Source organism: Drosophila takahashii, chromosome 2L (genome assembly GCF_030179915.1).
Source record: "Drosophila takahashii strain IR98-3 E-12201 chromosome 2L, DtakHiC1v2, whole genome shotgun sequence".
NCBI classification, from domain to species: Eukaryota; Metazoa; Arthropoda; class Insecta; order Diptera; family Drosophilidae; genus Drosophila; species Drosophila takahashii.
This window is the reverse complement of record NC_091678.1, coordinates 6,559,470-6,578,514: the sequence shown is the minus strand read 5'-3', so window position 1 is coordinate 6,578,514 and position 19,045 is coordinate 6,559,470. Positions and strand designations below refer to the sequence as shown.

The 19,045-nt window shown below is 39.4% G+C and overlaps 3 protein-coding genes across 6 annotated transcripts; all 3 read left to right on the top strand.

The window, feature by feature from the left end:
- Window positions 1-120: 120 nt before the first annotated feature.
- On the top strand, window positions 121-2,340 carry LOC123003237 (sodium-coupled monocarboxylate transporter 2). Its single transcript, XM_044395138.2, has 9 exons — window positions 121-215; window positions 295-417; window positions 472-631; window positions 702-767; window positions 826-877; window positions 936-1,003; window positions 1,070-1,483; window positions 1,534-2,225; window positions 2,286-2,340. The coding sequence occupies exons 1-9, from the start codon at window positions 121-123 to the stop codon at window positions 2,338-2,340; spliced, it is 1,725 nt and encodes a 574-aa protein (XP_044251073.2).
- An 11,283-nt stretch (window positions 2,341-13,623) lies between these two features.
- Window positions 13,624-14,156, top strand: COX7AL2 (Cytochrome c oxidase subunit 7A-like 2). Its single transcript, XM_017154214.3, has 3 exons — window positions 13,624-13,708; window positions 13,843-13,910; window positions 13,967-14,156. Exons 2-3 carry the CDS (start codon window positions 13,866-13,868, stop codon window positions 14,108-14,110), a joined length of 189 nt encoding a protein of 62 aa, XP_017009703.1. The 5' UTR covers window positions 13,624-13,708; window positions 13,843-13,865; the 3' UTR covers window positions 14,111-14,156.
- Window positions 14,157-14,300: 144 nt separating this feature from the next.
- On the top strand, window positions 14,301-17,275 carry LOC108066001 (coiled-coil domain-containing protein 28B). Of its 4 annotated transcripts, none has more exons than XM_017154318.3 (4): window positions 14,301-14,520; window positions 14,581-14,824; window positions 16,426-16,503; window positions 16,565-17,275. In XM_017154318.3, the coding sequence occupies exons 1-4, from the start codon at window positions 14,398-14,400 to the stop codon at window positions 16,786-16,788; spliced, it is 669 nt and encodes a 222-aa protein (XP_017009807.2). In that variant the 5' UTR covers window positions 14,301-14,397; the 3' UTR covers window positions 16,789-17,275. The 4 variants fall into 4 exon arrangements, with proteins under 4 accessions (XP_017009807.2, XP_017009804.2, XP_017009808.2 ...); XM_017154315.3 differs by having other exon boundaries at window positions 14,302-14,520; window positions 16,129-16,503; XM_017154319.3 differs by having other exon boundaries at window positions 14,303-14,520; window positions 16,568-17,275.
- Window positions 17,276-19,045: the final 1,770 nt, after the last annotated feature.

The following is a 19,045-nucleotide window of genomic DNA, read 5'->3' as shown; positions in this document are numbered from 1 at the left end:
TAAGATTTATAGCGTCTACTGTAGATAGCAAATCGTAGATAACCCTATAATGCCTTTCCCAATCTCCTTGTGCCATTGAAATCATTTCAACCGCCATTTCAACAGAAGAGACCGCCAAGAATGGACAGCTTCAGATTCGGGACCGTTGATTATACCGTGTTCTTGGGTATGACCATAATATCCATTGCGATAGGTCTGTATTTCGGGTTTATAAAGTGAGTAATCAAATCAAATCAAAACCTCTGTAATAAAGATAACTAACAAATTACTGTTTTTTCTTTTTGTTAACTATAGAAAAACGAAAACGGAATCACAACCCACGGAACCCACCATCTTCGGATCGGAAAAGATGAACGAGTACCTGATGGGATCGCGAAATCTGAAAGTTTTCCCCGTGGGAATGAGTTTAATAGCCAGGTGAGCTAATCTCTGATTTTCGTCAAAATCCCTTTCTCACCTTTTTGACTACAGCTGCCTATCTGCCGTTGCAATAATCGGCACTCCTTCAGAGATTTACTATTATGGCTCTCAATATTGTCTAACTGTGGTTGCAATTATTCTCCAAGGGATAATCGTTTCCTTTATCTATTTGCCTGTGTTTTCAGCTCTTCAAGTTACCTCATCCTATGAGGTGAGTGGCCTTAAAATAATACTATAATTTTATAAATTTTTAAATCTTACTGTGTATTACTTGTACTTAGTACTTGGGGATGCGCTTCCACACGGTAATAAGAAGCATAGTTTCGCTCATTTTTTTACTGGATGTGGTTAGTAAACTTACCTACTAATATATTATTTTCATACTAATTAATAAAGAAATTTCAGATTCTATATTTACCCCTTCTTGCCTATCTTCCCGCTTTAGCTCTGAATCAGGGTAAGTTTAATATTCGAAAAATGCTTAGAAATTTACGTAATTATTATTTTTAACAAAGTTTCCGGACTTAATATTCATCTGATAGCAGCTTTTACTATAATGGTGTGCGTTATTTATACTTTATTGGTAAGAAAGTTAAATATTTACTTATTATTTGTAATTATTTTTTAATAATAAAAATAATTTTTTTAGGGCGGTCTAAAAGCTGTGGTGCATACAGATATCTGGCAAGTGGTAATCATGTTCGTTTCCGTTCTGGTTGTTACTATTTTGGCGACCTGTTACATCGAAGACCTGAGTGAGTTTTTTGAAGGATTAAACCAGGGAGGACGTCTTATATTTCTCAACATCGATCCCTCGCCATACGCTCGTCAAACCGTTTGGAGCGTTATAATCGGTGGCACTTTCTACTGGACCTCACTTAATGCGGTAAACCAGACAGTGGTACATCGTTATATGTCCTTGCCTTCCTTAAAAATGGCTAGAACATCCATCGCCTTCATGGTGATTGGAGCTGTCTTTTTCACTTCCGTCGTTTGCTTCTTGGGACTGCTTATATTTGATGCGTATAAGGAATGCGATCCATTGAGTTCTGGTCTAATAATGGTTAGTACATCATATTCTCTTAAAGATTTTACAATAATGTTTTCTTGTAGAACGACGATCAACTGGTTCCCCTTTTCGTGATTAACAGTATGGGTCATATCTATGGAATGCCCGGGTTGTTTATTGCTGGTGTTTTTGGAGCTAGCTTGAGTTCCCTTTCTGTATATCTAAACTCCACTTCGCTGGTGATCCTTCAGGATATAGTCCGTGGTTGTTTTAAAATGCAGCCAGGCGAAAGAGCGTCCTCTATTGTAGTAAAGTCCAGCATCGTACTTTTGGGGATTATAGCATTTGCTATGGTATTTCTTCTGGAGAAAGCGAGTGGCATTCTCAGCATCTCCGTCTCCTTGGCGGCCATTGCAGCTAGCTCCACTTTCGGAATCTTCACTCTGGGAATGCTGGTTCCCTGGGCAAATACAATGGGCACCGCAGTGGGTGGAACCACATGTGTTCTGCTAACAGGATGGATTTCACTTGGATCACAATTTGCCGCGGCATCGGGTCAACTGAATTCCCAAAAACTTCCGGTGTCCGTCGAAGGTTGTGTGGGTAATTTGACGTCCTCTGAAAATGTGTGGTCGGACGAGGAGGAAGTATTTCCACTTTACCGTCTTTCATTCCACTGGATAAATCCCATTGGTGTGCTTACAGTGGTCGTTGTGGGTTCTCTAGTCTCGCTGATGACGAAACCCACAGACATTAAGACCCTTGATTCAAAATTGATATCTCCAGTTATCCATAGGTAATTATAATAATTTTCAATTAAACATAATTTATTATAGAATACCCCTAAAAATTTCAGATTCCTTCCCAAAGAATGCTTTAAAGTCCAAAATACTCACGATAGGGCGGACTAATGTTACTTAACATGTTGTAAATTTAAACATAGTGTTACAAAATAGTTATTGATAGTACTATACATAATTTTAAAATGTTTATGGAAAATTTCTGTATGTGTATCAGAGTATTCTTAAAGTCGTCTTGAAACTTAGGATAATAATATTAATTAGGCTTAAAATAAAAGCATAACATGCTCTTAAGGTTTCCCTTACTTTTGACAATGCATCTCTTTGAAGACTGAGAAGAGAGAATGCAAATGCACTTGCAATTTTTCTCCAATGCAGTGCATTTCGCTCACTCTCTCTCACAAAGCGCATCATTAAAGCAACAATAAAAACAAGAATGATAAAGCAAACGAGAGCAAAGACCCCGCCAAAGGCGAACAGAAAAAAAACGACACAAAAGAGGGGAGTGGAGTGGAGTCATTATAATCCGTGGGGGAGAGGGAAGCTCCAAGAGTGGGGAGAACCAGAGCGCAAGTATAACGCACACACACTCGCACCGCCGCCGCACACACAGTGGGTAAGGAGAGAGCGAGGGAAGGGGGCATCGCGCAATGAGCGCGTGTACCGTACTGAGAACAGCGTAATGTAAAATCGTTGCTCTCCACAAAACTGAGAGCCTGTTGGCATTCAGTACATTTTGTTACTTTTGTGCACGCAGCTCGGCCAAAGAGGAAAAAAGAAGCAACAAAAAAGGCAGGAGCGCCACATTTGCAAGGGGAACATCGGCTAGCAGGAGAAGGTGGAGTTGTAATATGGGGCTACCAGCTTACTCCATCTTATTTTTATTATTTTCCTTTTTTTTTGTGTTAATCCCCCTTACGAAGTCCTGTAAAATCCAGCAACGTACATATGTGTCGTAATGAACCCTAGGGGCAATCTTCGCTCGCATGGTGCATGGTTGTGTTACATTGGGAAAAGGAGCCCAGATTTCGCAGCCAAGCGATGCAATTGCAAAAAAAACAGCCGCGAGGAGCAAGTGCGAGCGAGAGAGAGCTAAACAAAGGGGGCGGAGCAGGTGCGCCCACCGATTCGCGATGAGATTTTTGCACAAATCTCCGATACAATGTTATATGCACCAATACGCGTGCAGCGATGATTACTTCCCTGCTTTTCTGCACGCCGCTGAGTGCGCCTTCGTCTTCTGGGCTGTTTTCGTGTTTTGGCGAGTGGGGGCACAGTTTGCAGCCTGCACTTGGTGGGCAGTTTCGATCCGATTCCGATGCACTTGCATGGTCCCCGACCCCCTCGCCACCTATCCTGTATTTTTTATCGGCTCCTCCTATCGCCGTCTCTCTCTCGCTTGACTGCAGTTACACTTGCAATGGGGAGAAGGGAGAGAGTGGGTTGAGAGAGGGGCCTTGCACTCGCACAGTGGTCCAAACATTGATAAACAATTAAACAAAAACATTATTGTACTCCTAAAAAAATTAAAAAATACTTTATAATGGCTTACATTTTTAGTTACAGAGTCTGCAAAAATTAAAAAAGTATTATATTTACTAATTGGTTAACGAGTCGTTTACGTAATTTCAAAAAATTTTCATAAAATGAAGCTTGTTGATCTGAGAATTTCAATCGGACTAACGGTTTATATAATGGAAACCAATTTCCATATTTGGAAAATTTTAAAGTTTTTCAAAACCATGTTTTGCTTGCGGCTACGAGTCGTATGCGTAATTTTGGTATTTAATCATTTTAATCTTGCTTGATATTGTAAATGAGTTAAAAACGATAAACTCAAGACCATACTTCAGGATTTGTAAGCTTAGTAAAGCATTAAAAGGGACATATCTTTGATTTTTATTTTTTAAATATTTAATTTGATCCCACTGTGCCCTGGCAATCATAAAAATGCATCGCTCTTTTGCTCTTTCTTTCGTTCTGTTTATCTCCACCTCGCTTGCTCGCATGGCAAAAGGCCACAACTCAAACGCACACCAACGCAGAACTGGGGCAGTCGACTGCAGTGCGAGAGGGAGACGGCGAAGGGGAACCGTTGGCGCTGACTGCCTGCCATCTCCCTCCCTCCCTCGATGTCCCTCTCCATGCATTTTTATTTCGTTACACAAGCATTTCGTTTTGCTCAAAGCAGAGGAGCCGCTTTTGCATCGGTGCTGCGCCTCTGTTACAAAATATTGACGAAGAAAAATCATACAACGTTTTTTTTTCAAACTTTTTCTCTCAACCATTTTTCATTGGTGCAACGCCAGCGAAATCCGAGTTTAATCACGAGTTTCGAAGCGAGGGGCTATTCTATTGCGGGGCAAGGTGTGGATTTCTGTGTGCCGTGGAGTTTTCCGTTTTGGGGAAAAACTATGGACAGGATTTTCCTAGGCGCCCGAATAGATGCAACCAGTTGGAGTTGCACACACACAGGTGGGTTGCAAGTTGCAACTGGCTGTTGGCTGTTGCATTTGCCGCCCGGCGGGGAGATCGTCTAACAGAAAATCGAAAGAAAAAAAAACAACGAAAGAGTTTTCCCAAGCACTCGGATCTAGGCTCGCCGAACTAGGCTTCGTTTTTCTGTCTCTGTTTTTTTTCTGCTCTTCGGCTGGCAGATGGCTGAACGTCGGGAGATGCACTCGCTGCACTCGATGCACTTTTCAAATGTGCGAACGCAGGGGCACACAGTTTTCCATCCATCCACATCCACTAACAAAAGCCGAAGGGGGCGGCGATAGGAGCCCTAGGCACCACCCCCTCACCCTCCTCCTTCCCACAACCCCATCCTCACGATTCTTACACTCTCTTGCTCTCACACCCATAGACCACAAACACAGAGAGCCGCATTACACAAAGAAAAAACTAATGTGATGGGAGGATCAATTTCATTTTATACCATTTCGGACAGGAAACCAGTTGGATTTGTTGAATTATTGATAAAGGAATTCTTAATTTGTTCAAAAAGATGGGATAAGAAAAATCGATTTTTTCTTTTGCTTAAAACATATAATTCTAATCAATTTTAAATTCTAATAAAAAGGGATATTTAAAATATTTGTATTGACCATCTTATCATATCATACATATCTGTGTATTTTTCTTTCGGTGTACGAGTATACAAACATTTGCATTCTTAATTTATTGTGGTGTGAATAGATAAATACATTAGACCAGAGTGTAGGGCATCTGCTATTAGCAACAGAAAATTTAGTTTAAATATATGAATACATTTTCAACTTAATATGTATACATTAATATATATTTTCCATAATATCAAAGCTAATTTCATTTTTTTCTGTGTATAATGAGCGGGGGGTGGGGAGCAGAGGCAGATAAGTGCAGCTACGTGCACATAGAAGAAATTGCACACCGTACGAGCATGATGACGTTGGCGTAATTGCAGCACTAAAAGAGCAACAGCTGCTGGTAAAAAGATCAAAAGGGAGGCAAGGGGAGACGTGCCTTAAAAATTATCAGTTGACTTGGCAACAGCAATTGTATAGGCGAAAAAATAGCTTTGAAAAAGTTTATTATCAGAAATTTTGCAAAATAAAACATCAAATTCTTTAATCCACTTCTCAGCCAAACCAAATTACTTTAAACAATATTGTATAATTTTCGTGTATACAAAATATCTGTATTTAAATAACACGATTTCATATGCCAGATAGTCATGCATATGAGATCAGAACCCTCCCTATAAGGGGCATTGAATATCCTACAGCGTCTTGTCACTCCTGTACTCCATATAATCTCACCACCTCTTGTTGTTTTTTTTTTCGAAACCCGAAGAACGAGCGAAGAGAAGAGCGGGAACAAAAAGATTGGAATGAGAAGGGTGCAATGCACTGACCGCGAGTACATTGGCCCCACTCTCACACAGACAGTAGACTTTTGAGTACGACCTTACCTCCCTCCTCCTTGTCTGCCATATATCGCCGTCTCGGTCGCTCCGTTCCGACGCTTTTTGACGCTTTTGCCGTTACGTGTTACGTCATCCGCTTGGAGACCTCTGATCGCCTGTTCCATTAACATCGCATGACGCAAACTCCACCGAAAACGTACATTTCACAACCACACCGAGCACATGCGAACCGAAAGTGGATCCCAGGGCGGCAGATAATGTTCCATCCCCACTTTCTTGGGGAACCAACTCCTTTTTAACAGCGACGGGCATAGAAAATCATTAGAAGTTACCCAAGAGCTACCAAGTTGTCATAGAAATAGCAAAAGTCTGGCCGACACAACTTGGGAACCCAAACCCAGCTGGGGAACTGGGAACTGGGAAACTTGGAAACTGGGAAACTGGAACCGGGAGCTCGAGAAGGGGCCGTGTCGAGTGGAGCTGGAGGATTGGGTTTCAGGTTTTCGCTGGGATTGGTCTCTTCTCGGTTTTCGTTTCGGTCTCTGGTGTGTAATACTACTAGACCCTCTGCTAACATCGATTGGGTGGCTTGCTGGCATGGCTGTAAAAAATTAACATAACAAAAAACCCACTCTTCATCCTCGAACACCCCTCATTTTCCATTTTGCGCATTATAATATAAAATTTTTATAGCGCATTTTCTTAGAGCCTGTTCGTTTATATTTTAAACACACAAACGTCGCGCTTCCGACAGAAATGGCCTAAAGTGGTGCGCCGTTTGGGTTTTCTAGCCACTTTTCGGGCTCGCGGCACGCCTTCTAAAATTATAATTTATTATTATTATATTTCGTTTGCTTAATTACACCAGGAAAACAGAAGTGCTCCCGAGCACCACGGCGGTGCAGAGCCACCGAAACTCCCGACGTGCATTCAAAACCGCAGCAAAGGAAACAGGCCACCATCCTCATCCAGACCATGGCCAGAAAGCCAGATAAATAAACAGTCGAAACCAACCCACTGCCATTACCACTTCGATCGCTCACGGGGAGAAAAAGTTACGTAGCTGTGAGGAGTATTCTGAAAAATACTTAACATATTAAATCTTTATCTTAAATATCTAATTTAATTTTATTTCCAAATTATTCAAAACTTTTTTCTTAAAAAAAATTTTTTTTTGCAGTTTTCGATTGATAATATTATGGTATCCCAAAGATATCATAAAATTCGTAAATCTTTTAACAGATTTCCTCAGTGCATTTTTACTGCAATCCGGGGAATTCACTGTTTTCTGATTTCTGCGCTTTCGTTTTTGTCTTGTTGGGCAAAAAATCGAAAAAGATGGCTACTAGCAGGGCGGGCTAACAGAAATCATAGCAGAGCGGAGCAGAGGCGCCCGCCTAAACGGGGAGCATACGTGTGGCGTTGGTCCACCTCCTCTATAAGATGGGGAAGATGCGGAGAACTCTGCCCCACAACTCGCACTCCCCCAAGAACGGAACGGAAATGGTAAAACAAAGTGGTGGTTTGGTGTTAGATAAAGACGACGGTACTATGTTAAGGGGCAAAGGCCCCAACACCACCACACAACACTAAATCGTAGCCCCACTCGAGAGAGAGACCTTCTCAAGGTCCCGTTCTCCAAATTTCGGGGGGCCTCCACATTTTTAGTCGCAGCGCACACACGCCGACATGGGGAAGTCTTGACTATCGTAGCAGGCGATCAGGAATCACAAAACAGGTGAAAAGGTGGGGCGGTGGTTTGTTCATTTCAATAGGGTGTGCGGGGAAAATCCGATTACCAGGCATTCCAATTGTGTAGACTCGTGTTTGTTGTTTCGCCGTATCAGTCAAATGAGCTGCCATCTCTCTTTCTCCAGCACCGCACTCACTCACTCTTTCCGCTGTTCCGCTTATTTGTTACGTCACGCTATAGCCCCCATATCGGTCTGGATTTCGTAAGGGGAACGCAGGGGAATGAAGAGGGGTATATCGGTGATTATATGGCGACTACATGTGCCTAAGTTTTGGGTACTCGTAAAGCTCAAAGTGCTTGGGGATTTTTAAATGGAAATATATGGGTACTACTCAGGTTCATTGGGTCAGATAACAGAGGCGTCGGGTTTTAAAAATAATCTTCGGAAACGAAAGAATCTTATTTTTCACAGGGAATAATTGTTAAGAAAATAAAAACATTGTTCTAAAGATTATTAGGGATTTTAGTAATGGTTACATTCAAGGGAATCTAAAATATTTTAATTTCCTAATGTAAAAGGATAATGTTTCCAATGTTAATATTTCGGAATCAAAAGAATACACGTTTAAAGGGGTAAAACACACCCTTACAATACAGTTCCCATCCCAATTTCCAGTTCCAGACAACCTCCCATTTAAAAATGTTTTCCCCAACCAAATTTTTTCCACCCCAACGCCTCTGTTTTTCTCCCCCGAAAAAAAATTGCATGCGAGCACCCACATATCAAATCGATATTCTCCAGCTTAGAGGCAAAGTTGACACAATCCACCTGGCCAACAGGTGCGACAGAACGACAATTCGACTCCACCACCATCTGGAATCGGCTGAAAAACCCCATTTGGAAGAACTCTAGGTGTTCTGGGTTTTCTGGGTACTCCGGGTGATTTGCTGGGGGGCCAAACGCCAAAAGGATACTTTCATTTCGTGCCGGCGAGAGAGTGCAAACAATTTTTAGTGAAATTTTCGAATAGGCGAACAGCAAGCTCCCTTTTTTTGCGAGGGGTTTTTGGTTCCGATTCCGATTCTGCCGACGACACTTGATGATGATGATACTCGCTCATACACACACCCGTATTTGGTTTGTTCTGTGTGTTTGTGGTGTGTTATGTTTTTTATTCCGCCTTTTTTTCTGAGCTTTTTTTTGTTGTTTTTGTTCATGCGCACACTGAAAAAGGTTCTAAGTAGCGCCAACAACAACCACTTAGAATGATAAAACAAACACAGAAACAAACAGGAGATACAATAACAACAACTGTAACTCGGAGAGCACACGCACACCACTGCCAAGCAGCAAAAGTGGGTGGTGGGGCGAAGGAGAGGTAACAAGGGGGCGGAGGGTCAGGGCTGTTTGTCTCCCTCGCACTCGCACGACATTGACTTTGAAACACATTTGACAGCCCCAGGCAAAAAAGAAGAAGAACAGAAACAACTCGTGATCACGACTAAAAAGCAGAAGCAGCAACAGCAATGAGATAAACAACAAACAGCCTATAACAATAAACAAAAAAAATAATGGTTAAATCAGAGCTGAAAATTCTTGTTATAAAACATTATATAAAAAGTCTCCATATTTTTACATTTTTCCCACTAACTTCGGTTTTTTTTTATATTACGTATACGTAATCTTAGGCTAAGATGATTTTTTTATTGGCATAGGAAAAAAGATAATTTTTTCCGACTGAAAGACATAACCGACTACCTATTATTATTTATTTACAAATTCTTAATAATTGTAAGAGTTTTTCCACAAAACTGTTTTACATTTTTTTTAATGTTTTTGCAAAACGTATACGTAATATTTGCCTAAAGATTAGTTCATTTTGCATTGGAATCTCATCAAATTCAAACTTTTCTTATAAATATAAAGAAATCAATATTAACCCTTCAAAAATAATGTTTAGCTATAAAAGTAGCTATTTCTCCACTAAATAAAAGCCACCACCAATTGCCCATTCATGTGCTCCCGCCAGGTAATTAGCATTTCTGTCTCTCACCGTCTCCCTCGCACGCACAAGCAACATGACAACCTAATTCACCACGCCAGAGCGAGCGCAAAGGTAAATGAACTGTTTGCCTCTCACTGCTTAACCCCTCCTCCCACTTCCTTCACCCCTTCCTCACCCCTACATACACGTGTGCTGGTTTGCCTGTGTGTGGGTAGAGCATATTTCAATGCCAAGGTGACGGCCTCGCCACATTTTCGCCCTCTCTCTCTCTAACCGCGTCTGTCCACCGTTCGTCTCACTCGCTCTTGCGTCGAATATATCGACCTCCTACACTTTTCTGCTCTACTGTTACCGTTAAAACTTAAACTTAAAACAGTTCAAACATTTTTTACAACACAAAAATCGCCGCCAGAGGAGCGCGAACCGCAACGTATCCACCATTATCGCATTGAATCCCATTCAATCCACTCGGCAAACTCACTCGCCAACTGCCACGCCCCCGGAAAAAGGGGGACGGAGGATAAGAGTACGACTACGAGTACGAGTGAGTGAATAGTGTGAATGCCTTATATTCGTAGCGGTTTTGTGAATTTTGTATTAGGCAAGCAGATTTTCGAGATGGATACACGGATGTGCCGTGTGGGCACGAAAGAGATGAATATATGCCGCAATGTTTGCTCAGTGCCCGTTGGATCCCTGCTCCAATTGCTGGTCGCCTGTTAACTGTTTTAGTTAAAGAGCAATCCATTTTGTTTTGCCCCATGAAAAGGAGTAGCGCCAACGTTCTGTCCCCATCGCAATCGCACATGCCCTATTGCCATCTCAACTCAACACGCAGCAAAGTTGTGGGGGGAATAAATGCGAGAAAGAGTGCGAAAAAAGGCAGCAGATGCAGTGGAGTATTGAGTATCTGGGGGTTATCTATAAACTATTTTCCTCTTTTTTTGCAGTTTTAATTATTTAAATAGCCATTTTAAAGCTTTATTTTCCTTAGAATGATTAAATTTTATTCAGCTACTTAAGCTTAAAGCGCATTTGCACAAAAGCTGAGCAAGAAATTGCAAATTCCAATGGGAAATGCAAAAAACGCAGCTTATTGTTAAAGCTTGGAATTGGAAAAATAGTTTAGAAAAAGAAATTCTTTTGGTTTATAATTTCTTTGTCTTAAAATAATCAAGTCTTCTTTTTTATATGGTTTTTAAAATCATGTATTTATTTGGAAAACCTAAATCCAAAAGAGCTTGATTTCTTTTTAGAGTTAGGGATTCGAGGTTCTGTTTATGTTGGATGAGTTGGAGCTCCGGCTCTCCGGTCTCCCCTTTTCGCATCATTTTGGCTTTTTGATAAAACTTTCAATCCGCAAAGCACGAAAAAAGCATTAACAGCGCTTTCTGCATGTGTGTGTGAGGTGCTTTTGATTTAATAAAGTTTAATCCAAAGATAATAAACATAAGAACAAATAGTTATAAAAATTCCTTAGCCAATAAGGCATTTGAAAGAAAAGATATTTGTGATTTTCTTTATAGATCACACAAAAAACGTTAAAAATTGGCAAACCAATGATCCTAAATGATCGTTCCAGTTCATTCCAGGTTTCCAATTATTTCTCTGACACTTTGAAGTTTTTCAAAATATTTTTTTACTTGATTTTCCAAAGACCTATTATAACTTTGAAATGCAAGGCTTTCGGTTCAAGTTCTTGAACATATTGTGCTTCTTGATTGCCCTAGAACTTTTAAATACTCACTCGGGGGGGGGAAAGTGTGACGTAACTCACTCTTCGAGTGATGATGCAGCTTGCAGAACAAGTTTAGAACTTAAACTTTGCTAGAGGGAGCGCACAGGCACATCAACCCCCGCCGAAAAGGGAGTCAGAGGGAGAAAGGGCTATCGGTACCCCTAAGGTGGCCAACCTGAGAAGAACCCGAGAATGTGTCCAAAGTCTTTCCTTTCCCCTCCGCCCCCAGATAATTTGCTATTTTATTAAAAGCACTCGGAGGTGAACTTGACAGATTTAACTTTTTTCAAGTTTCGTTTCGGAATACCGAAAAGCGGGCCGCTTTTGCCGGCCTCGCAACTTTGGCAAGTTAATTTAGCATGGAAGCTACAGTTTTGAAAGTTCTTTTGCTGGGCGCTGAAAATACCGATGGCTTTAGGAGGGCGATATGATATGTATTTGCTTTGTTTTGAAACAGGTCGTCGATGCTTGAGGGTTTCAAGAGAACGGAGGGGGGTCAACCGATCCGAGCGTAAGCGTTTTATATACTTTTTTTTTTCTTCCGAAAGAGCTTAAGCAGCTTTTTAGTGGGCACATTATACAAAAGAATTTATTTATTGGCCTGCTGCAATGATTGTGTAAACAAATTAAATAAAACCGAGAAACGCGCAAATCGAAAAGTCAACGAAATTTTTAAATTTCTGAATCATCGTTAGGAAAGATAATGAAGTTAATTACCATTATTTTAAACTGATTGTTTTTAATTACATCGTAATTAACTTAAAAGGGCAATTATCTTGAAATATCATCAAAAAATATATGCTCATCCTATGACTTTCTTAAAAAGTTGAACAAGTTGAACAATATACGTTTGTAATTTTAAATTATGCAGTATGCCAAGCTAACAAAAGTGTTTTTGATAATTAAACATGAGAACCTAAGGTGCCAAAGCTCTAATTACACTTAAATTAATAAATACAATTTTTATCTTTCAAAATTAAATTATTTTCACAATTTTAAGTTATAAAGTTAATATTAATCAAAAAAAATTCATTAAATAGATAACGATAAACTACTTTCATTTTTAATTCTTTAATTGCCTCTTTGTAAAAACTTAACAATTTTCCTAATGTTGGTAGAAACAAATCAGTAAGATATTCCGAAAAGTCCTCCGAAAAAGCCCCAAACAGGGAGCCCAGCACCAACCTATTTTTTCCTTTCTCTTTTTTTCTCTCGTCAACAAATTGCACATATAACGAAACGGAAGCAGTTTTTTCAAAGAAATTGCACAACTCATTCGGTGTAGAATTATTGTAATCCCCACCAGGCGCACAGAAACCGTTAGTAGGCGGATATCCCCAAGTGTCTTCGGAGTGCTTTTCGCCGCAAGCGCTTTCCGCCGCGGGTGCGAGCGGGATGGCAGCTGTGCACAGCTTTTGTCGCGCCCCACATTCAGTTGGGGCCGTCTCGCTCGCACCCAGTGTTGCATTGGCGTGCCGGCCATAAATATGAATAGTGCAGAAAAGACGCCAAATCGCTGTCTGTTTCGCCTGAGCGCCTGATGAAAAATTCACAAAAAGCCAAAATAGCGCGGAACATACAATTTTTTCCCGAACGGCGAATCACGACGCAACTCTAAAATCCGGCAGTTGGTATTCAAAATTGGAAATTAATGGAGAGACTTTTAATTGGTAAAAAAGTTATTGATTAAAATTTATTTTTCGCTTTTAATACTTAGTTTAATTTGTGAAATTGGTTTTAGAAATGGTTAGTTACTTACGATTTTAGTTATTCGTCAAACTTTTGAATTTGTAACGTGCGGTGCGTAGCAGCCCGCGAAATTCAAATTATCAGAATTGTAAGAAGAAGAAAAAATGTTAAAAATAAAAGACAAATAATATAAATTAATATATACAGATAAAATATTAATATAAAATCAATCGAGCAGAACATCTAAAATAAATACATATTTTATTTGTTATATTTATTCTAAAACTCAAGGTAAATACAAAATTAAATTTCTCAAACTTGACAACTCTTTGAGTGCATTTATCTTGCATTCCCTTTTGCTTAAAATCATCTGTGAATCTATTTTTATCTGTTACAAGAAATTGCAGCAAGTCAATTGCAATTCGTTAATTGTCGCACGTTTGGAGGTGAGTGTTTTTTAATGTATAAATTTAACTAAAATGAAGAGAAGAATATTAATATATTTTAGAAAGGTTGATAATAAAATCTGTAACTAAAGTTTCTTAAATAACAAATCGTCGTGTTATATTATATTCAACAGTTACATAACAGATCTAAGCAAAAATGGCTTTACCCGATGGACTTTCCAACAAAATGAAGGTTTTCCAGGTGAGTTGTGGAGCCAAAGAACTTAAAATATATTTGAAAACTCTACATTTTTATAGGCCGTCAACGAGTTGCCCGTTTTTTTGAAAGGCGGACCAATTGATAAGGCTTTGTTTGGCATAACTGCTGGATTGTGCGGCGTTGGCGTCCTAAGCTTTATCCATTTGGTCTACACAATGGGATTCGCCAAGAAGAAGGCTTAAATTAAACAATCAAAATATTGCTTTGATTAAAAACCAATTATACTAAGTACATTTTGTTTTATTTTTATTTCAATTCAAAAGAGCCGCCAAAATAAAATATTAAGGGCAACACTGGTTTCTAAAAATTCAGTGGGGTAACACTGTTTTTAGCCACGCAATTGTGAGTCTGGTATTTTGACCAACTGCGGTCACACTCTTTTTGGGAGGAAAAATAAAAACAAAGAAAATTCATCTTTCCTAACAGAATTTAGAATTTAATATATAGTTTAACTCAAAAATACAGCCAAATGGAGCCCAACGATGAGGTGGTCGAACGCCAGAAGCTGGTAAACGATGTGGAAACGGAGGAGGAAGCCCAAAGCCAAAGTGCACCGAAATCAGCCACCCCCGCCTCGCCCGCCGTTCCAAATGTAAGAAGATTACTCTCCTGTTTTTAATGGTGTAGAAACTATAACTTGATTCCTTTTCAGATCAAAATCAAGGGAATCTCCAGTGGAGAGACGACGCGCAGCAGAAACTCCGCCTCCTGTTCAATAGAACGCACGATATCCGAAAAGGAGAAGGACAAAAGTCAGGGACAGGGTCAGGCGGCCACCAAGGTGACATATGTGAACGAACGACGGCCACGCCCACAGGCGCATGTGGGGAGTGGCGGAGGAGGAGGAGGTGATGAAAGATTCGAGTTCAAGACCCGGCCACGAAAATTGCTCAAAGGTAAGTGCAGCCATAAAGCCCACTTACTCATCGTTCTCCCCCTTTTAATGTTTTTTAGTCGCTGTGGATCGCGGTTTTTGGTGTCAGCTGGAAAGTTTCGGTGTTCGGTTTCATTTACAGTAGAAATTGCAAAAAAAAAAAATATGGGCAATATAACTCAATTTTAACGATAAGTCAACACTTTTTAAGATGGCACTCTTACATATCGCATTTTGTTTTATATATTTGTTTTTCAAAACAATTTTTAAAATACTTTAAAAATGGTCTTTAAAGTTTAAATATTTTTTTTTATTCTTGGATTCTTTTAGGGCCGTTTTCTTGTCAGTTTGTTAAATTTAATGTAGGGTTAAAACTTAAATTTAACAGGCGGACGAGAAAACGGCCCTTAGTTTTGATTAGTACAAATATATTTTTTAACCTTTAAATTTGTACATAATTTTTTTTTGCTTTATATAAAAAAAAAGTCCAACAATAATATTTTTCTAGCCATTATATCGATAATTGGAAATGTTCTTTAAAGTAAACAATTTTTTTTTAATCTTATATTTTTGGTTTAGTAACTTTTTTTTTTTAATCTTAAATTTTTTAGTCTTTAATAGTAAAAATATATTTTTTACCATGTAAAAGGTTCTTCTCATACATCTTTTTTTTCCTAGTAAACATATATTACTTACAACAAATATTTCTTATATTAATAATATTCCAGTAATCCCTTTCATTATCCTTTTTTTCCAAATTTACAAAATGCCCAATAATGCTCCTAAATTGATAACGAACTCGACTAATGGTCGGCTATCACGGCCCTCATTGACCTTCGCCAGCGATGACGCACTTTTCCGGTGTCCATATGGCCGGAATACATTACATTCCATTATTCACAGCCGACACACCCGCACACACAGACACTTTGATAGGTCGTTATAATTTCAATAATTGAAATTACAAGCCTCTTGCCTCCCCATGCGAAAAAGCGTAAAAGTAACAGGCTGTCGCAGAAGTTTTTCTTTTCCCTGCTGTTTGGTTTCCCAATCGGTTCAGTTTTCTACGGCAGTGATTTAGTTATTAAATTTTATTAATAGTCGTATATAATTGTTAGTATTTATTTAGTGAGTCACAGTGATTAGATATATTATTTTAATATTTTTATGTATCATTTTTATCCATTTCTTTATGTATTATTGTAAGAACACCTTTGTAATTTCTTAATTTCGTTACTTATGATTTTCCCATTTCTTCTATTTTATTATTTGTACTTCCATATCCCCCACGTTTGATTTGTGTTGACCATGTCATGCCGCGACCAGATCGTGATCCATTGGAACCCACACACAGCAGTGCCAACAGCCTGAATGCAATCACTTTGGTGAGCAGCGAGTGGCTGGCACCTGAACCCACAACTAGCACCATTACACCCAAGAACAGCAACAACAACAACAACGATAGCACAAAACCCAACAATAACAATCAACATAATAACAGCAATCAGAATACACCGAAATCGCAGCGTCGTAAAAATCCGACAGCTTCGATGCCAAATGCCAGTGTCCACAGCAATAAATTCGACGATCGTCCAATAAAACATCATTCCTTTGTTTCCGAAGTTCCCGATGTGAAGCACATGGAGCGAGCCCTTCTAGGATTGCTGGATGATTTCCATTCCGGCAAGCTGAAGGCATTTGGTGAGTGAAGTTTAAAAATCCTAAAGAATTCGCGGTTTTAATAGTTTCTTCTATCCTTAAGCAGGTTCTGGCTGCACAATGGATCAGATGACCAAGATCCGCGAGCAGCAGGAGAGCCTGGCCAAACTGCATTTCGAGCTGGCTGCCGCCGAGGAGGATTCCCTGGAGCATGGCAACGAGTTCAACACCAACAAGGCGCAGGAGAATATGCTGCAGCTGATGCAGCGCCTGGAGCAGCTATCCATTTCCATCGAACAGCTACAGACGAGCCACACGGGTCTCTGAGATTTGGCCCAGCCGCAGGCCTGGGATCAACGCCTGCTTTGGCTCTAAGTACACCGGAAAAAAAGAAGGAAAATCTGGGGAGGATTCAGGAGTTTTACACGAGATTAGCGACGGTCACCTGGGATTTTGTGTAAATATTTTAAGTTGTACGCTTAAGTGGGTGGACTCGATGGGCTTCTTATGCTAAATAGTTTAGCAAACTCGCAGTGATTGTGAAAAACTAATTTAGATTGTCTTCGCATAGCCATAGCAATAGCATTAAATTACAAATAGACGGTGCCAGTTGGTTGGTGCTAAAATGATTAATTTCATTACAATTACAATTCGATTTGATTATTGTGTGCTGCAGGTTATCAGGCTTTGATTACGATGATGAAAAAAATCTGTTCTGCTTATTGTTTGTTATAGTTATTTGCAATATATATAAACACCTAATCATATACATGTACGAAACTCGGAACCTATTAAAGTTATCATTTTTATAATACATACACAAATTGTTTCGTGGAAGCAGCGTTTAATGCTATTTTGAAGTGAGCACTGTGCATTCCGGAATTCCCAAAGAGCACATTGATTAGAAAGGCAATGAATAATACTTAATATTTAAATTTTATATGATTTACTTGATGAGCAATTTGAAGAAGTATTTTTAATATTCCAATCACTATTTTTTCGTGGCGCTTGGAGTGTCTGCATTTTCAACCAGCTTGGTGTTCTAAGGAAACGGAATTCCCCACAATCGAAACGTCGTACGTCCCCAATCCGCCGATTATCGGGGGCTCTCAAAGACGCCCACCGCGGATTCCGTTCTGCATGCACAATTTCCATTTCGGGATGGGCAATATCAAATGTGAGAAGTGAACCTTTGGACAAGTGCATTCGTACATAGGAAATTTTATTCCGCAGTTGCTGTTTCTTGCGGCTTAATTTATGCATTCGTATTCAGCCGGTGTCCTCTGTTTCTTGGGCTGTCATTGCGCAGTCGCAGCCGGGTTATCCGACTTTAATGTTGGGGCTCACTGTCGTTGTTCTTCTTGTTTTTTGTTGATTTCTTTTCTTCTCTTGTTGCCTGCGATCGGTAAAAGTAATTTGTTGTTCATTCTTTCTTTTTAATGCCGGTGTAAATCCGGGTTTCAAATAACAAGAACTGTGCAGTGAAAGAAAATTTTGGAATTTATTTTGGAAGAAGAATTTTAAGCGGTTTTTATAAAAAATACGAATAAAGGGCCCTTAGTTTTTGTTAATATTTTATTTCGAGATTTTATGAAAAGAGGGAAGTAAAACAAATTTTCTAAATCCTACAAAACAAATTTTTTTTTAATACATTTTAAGAGAATTACTTTGTATTTATAAGGATAGTAAAATTCAAATGAATTGCTTTAAGTACATTCTAGAAAAAAAAACCTAAAATCAGGAAAAATATGAGAAATATTTGAATGATATTCTATGCCTATATTTCGTTGATTACGATACCCAATACTTTTTTGAGTGCACTCCCACTTGTTGCTTGTGGCCACCGTTCCCTTTTTGTTTTATTATTTTCTTACCGCTGCCCGTCTTTCAACTTGAGGCCGAATCTCTCGGGTTCTTTTGGGCTTCTCTGTTTGGCTAGCGGTTTAGTGCATTCCTTGGGCCTCCGTCTCCGGTCGCCGGTCTCCCACTCTCCGAAAGAAATGGAGAAATGAACGCTTGGACCGTCGCATCCGCCACACTGCATACAAATGCATTTTGGACAAGGGCGTGGCATTTGAGCATTTGAGCCCGGCAGCAACACGCAACATCTATCCCAAATTGCTGCCACAAGTGCCACTGCCATCGCCATCGCCATCGCCTTAGCCACTTCCACTCATCCTCGATGGATCCACGTTCCATCACGTGCGGGGATTTGGATGGGGGATCCCATCCCGACGGAGGGATTGGACATGGAAATGGGGAATATCCGCGGCATTTTTAACCCAGGCAAGGCCCAACCCTACACTTTGAGAAATTATTTAATTAATTAAGTCCTTATCGGGTTTTTAAATTCAAAGGAGTAAAACATAATTTTATTAAAACAATATTTTTCCATAAAATATTTATATTTTTAAAATTTTTTACTTAATTACTTTTAAAAACCCTTGATTTTTGAAAAATTATATTTTTTAATTCAATATTAAATCAACTCACCGACAATTAATTTACATGAAAATAGTAACAAATTTTAAATTTAATATAAATATTTGTAGACATTAAAAGATTTTTATTTAATGCTTATTGT

Bases quoted from the DNA above. Each gene is read 5' to 3' on its own strand.
- LOC123003237 (XM_044395138.2), top strand. From the start codon at position 121: ATGGACAGCTTCAGATTCGGGACCGTTGATTATACCGTGTTCTTGGGT. The intron at 1,004-1,069 runs GTAAGAAAGTTA...TAATTTTTTTAG, and splicing joins GCGTTATTTATACTTTATTG to GGCGGTCTAAAAGCTGTGGT. The intron at 1,484-1,533 runs GTTAGTACATCA...GTTTTCTTGTAG, and splicing joins TGAGTTCTGGTCTAATAATG to AACGACGATCAACTGGTTCC.
- COX7AL2 (XM_017154214.3), top strand. From the start codon at position 13,866: ATGGCTTTACCCGATGGACTTTCCAACAAAATGAAGGTTTTCCAG. The intron at 13,911-13,966 runs GTGAGTTGTGGA...ACATTTTTATAG, and splicing joins ACAAAATGAAGGTTTTCCAG to GCCGTCAACGAGTTGCCCGT.
- LOC108066001 (XM_017154315.3), top strand. From the start codon at position 14,398: ATGGAGCCCAACGATGAGGTGGTCGAACGCCAGAAGCTGGTAAACGAT. The intron at 14,521-14,580 runs GTAAGAAGATTA...ATTCCTTTTCAG, and splicing joins CCTCGCCCGCCGTTCCAAAT to ATCAAAATCAAGGGAATCTC. The intron at 16,504-16,564 runs GTGAGTGAAGTT...TCTATCCTTAAG, and splicing joins CGGCAAGCTGAAGGCATTTG to CAGGTTCTGGCTGCACAATG.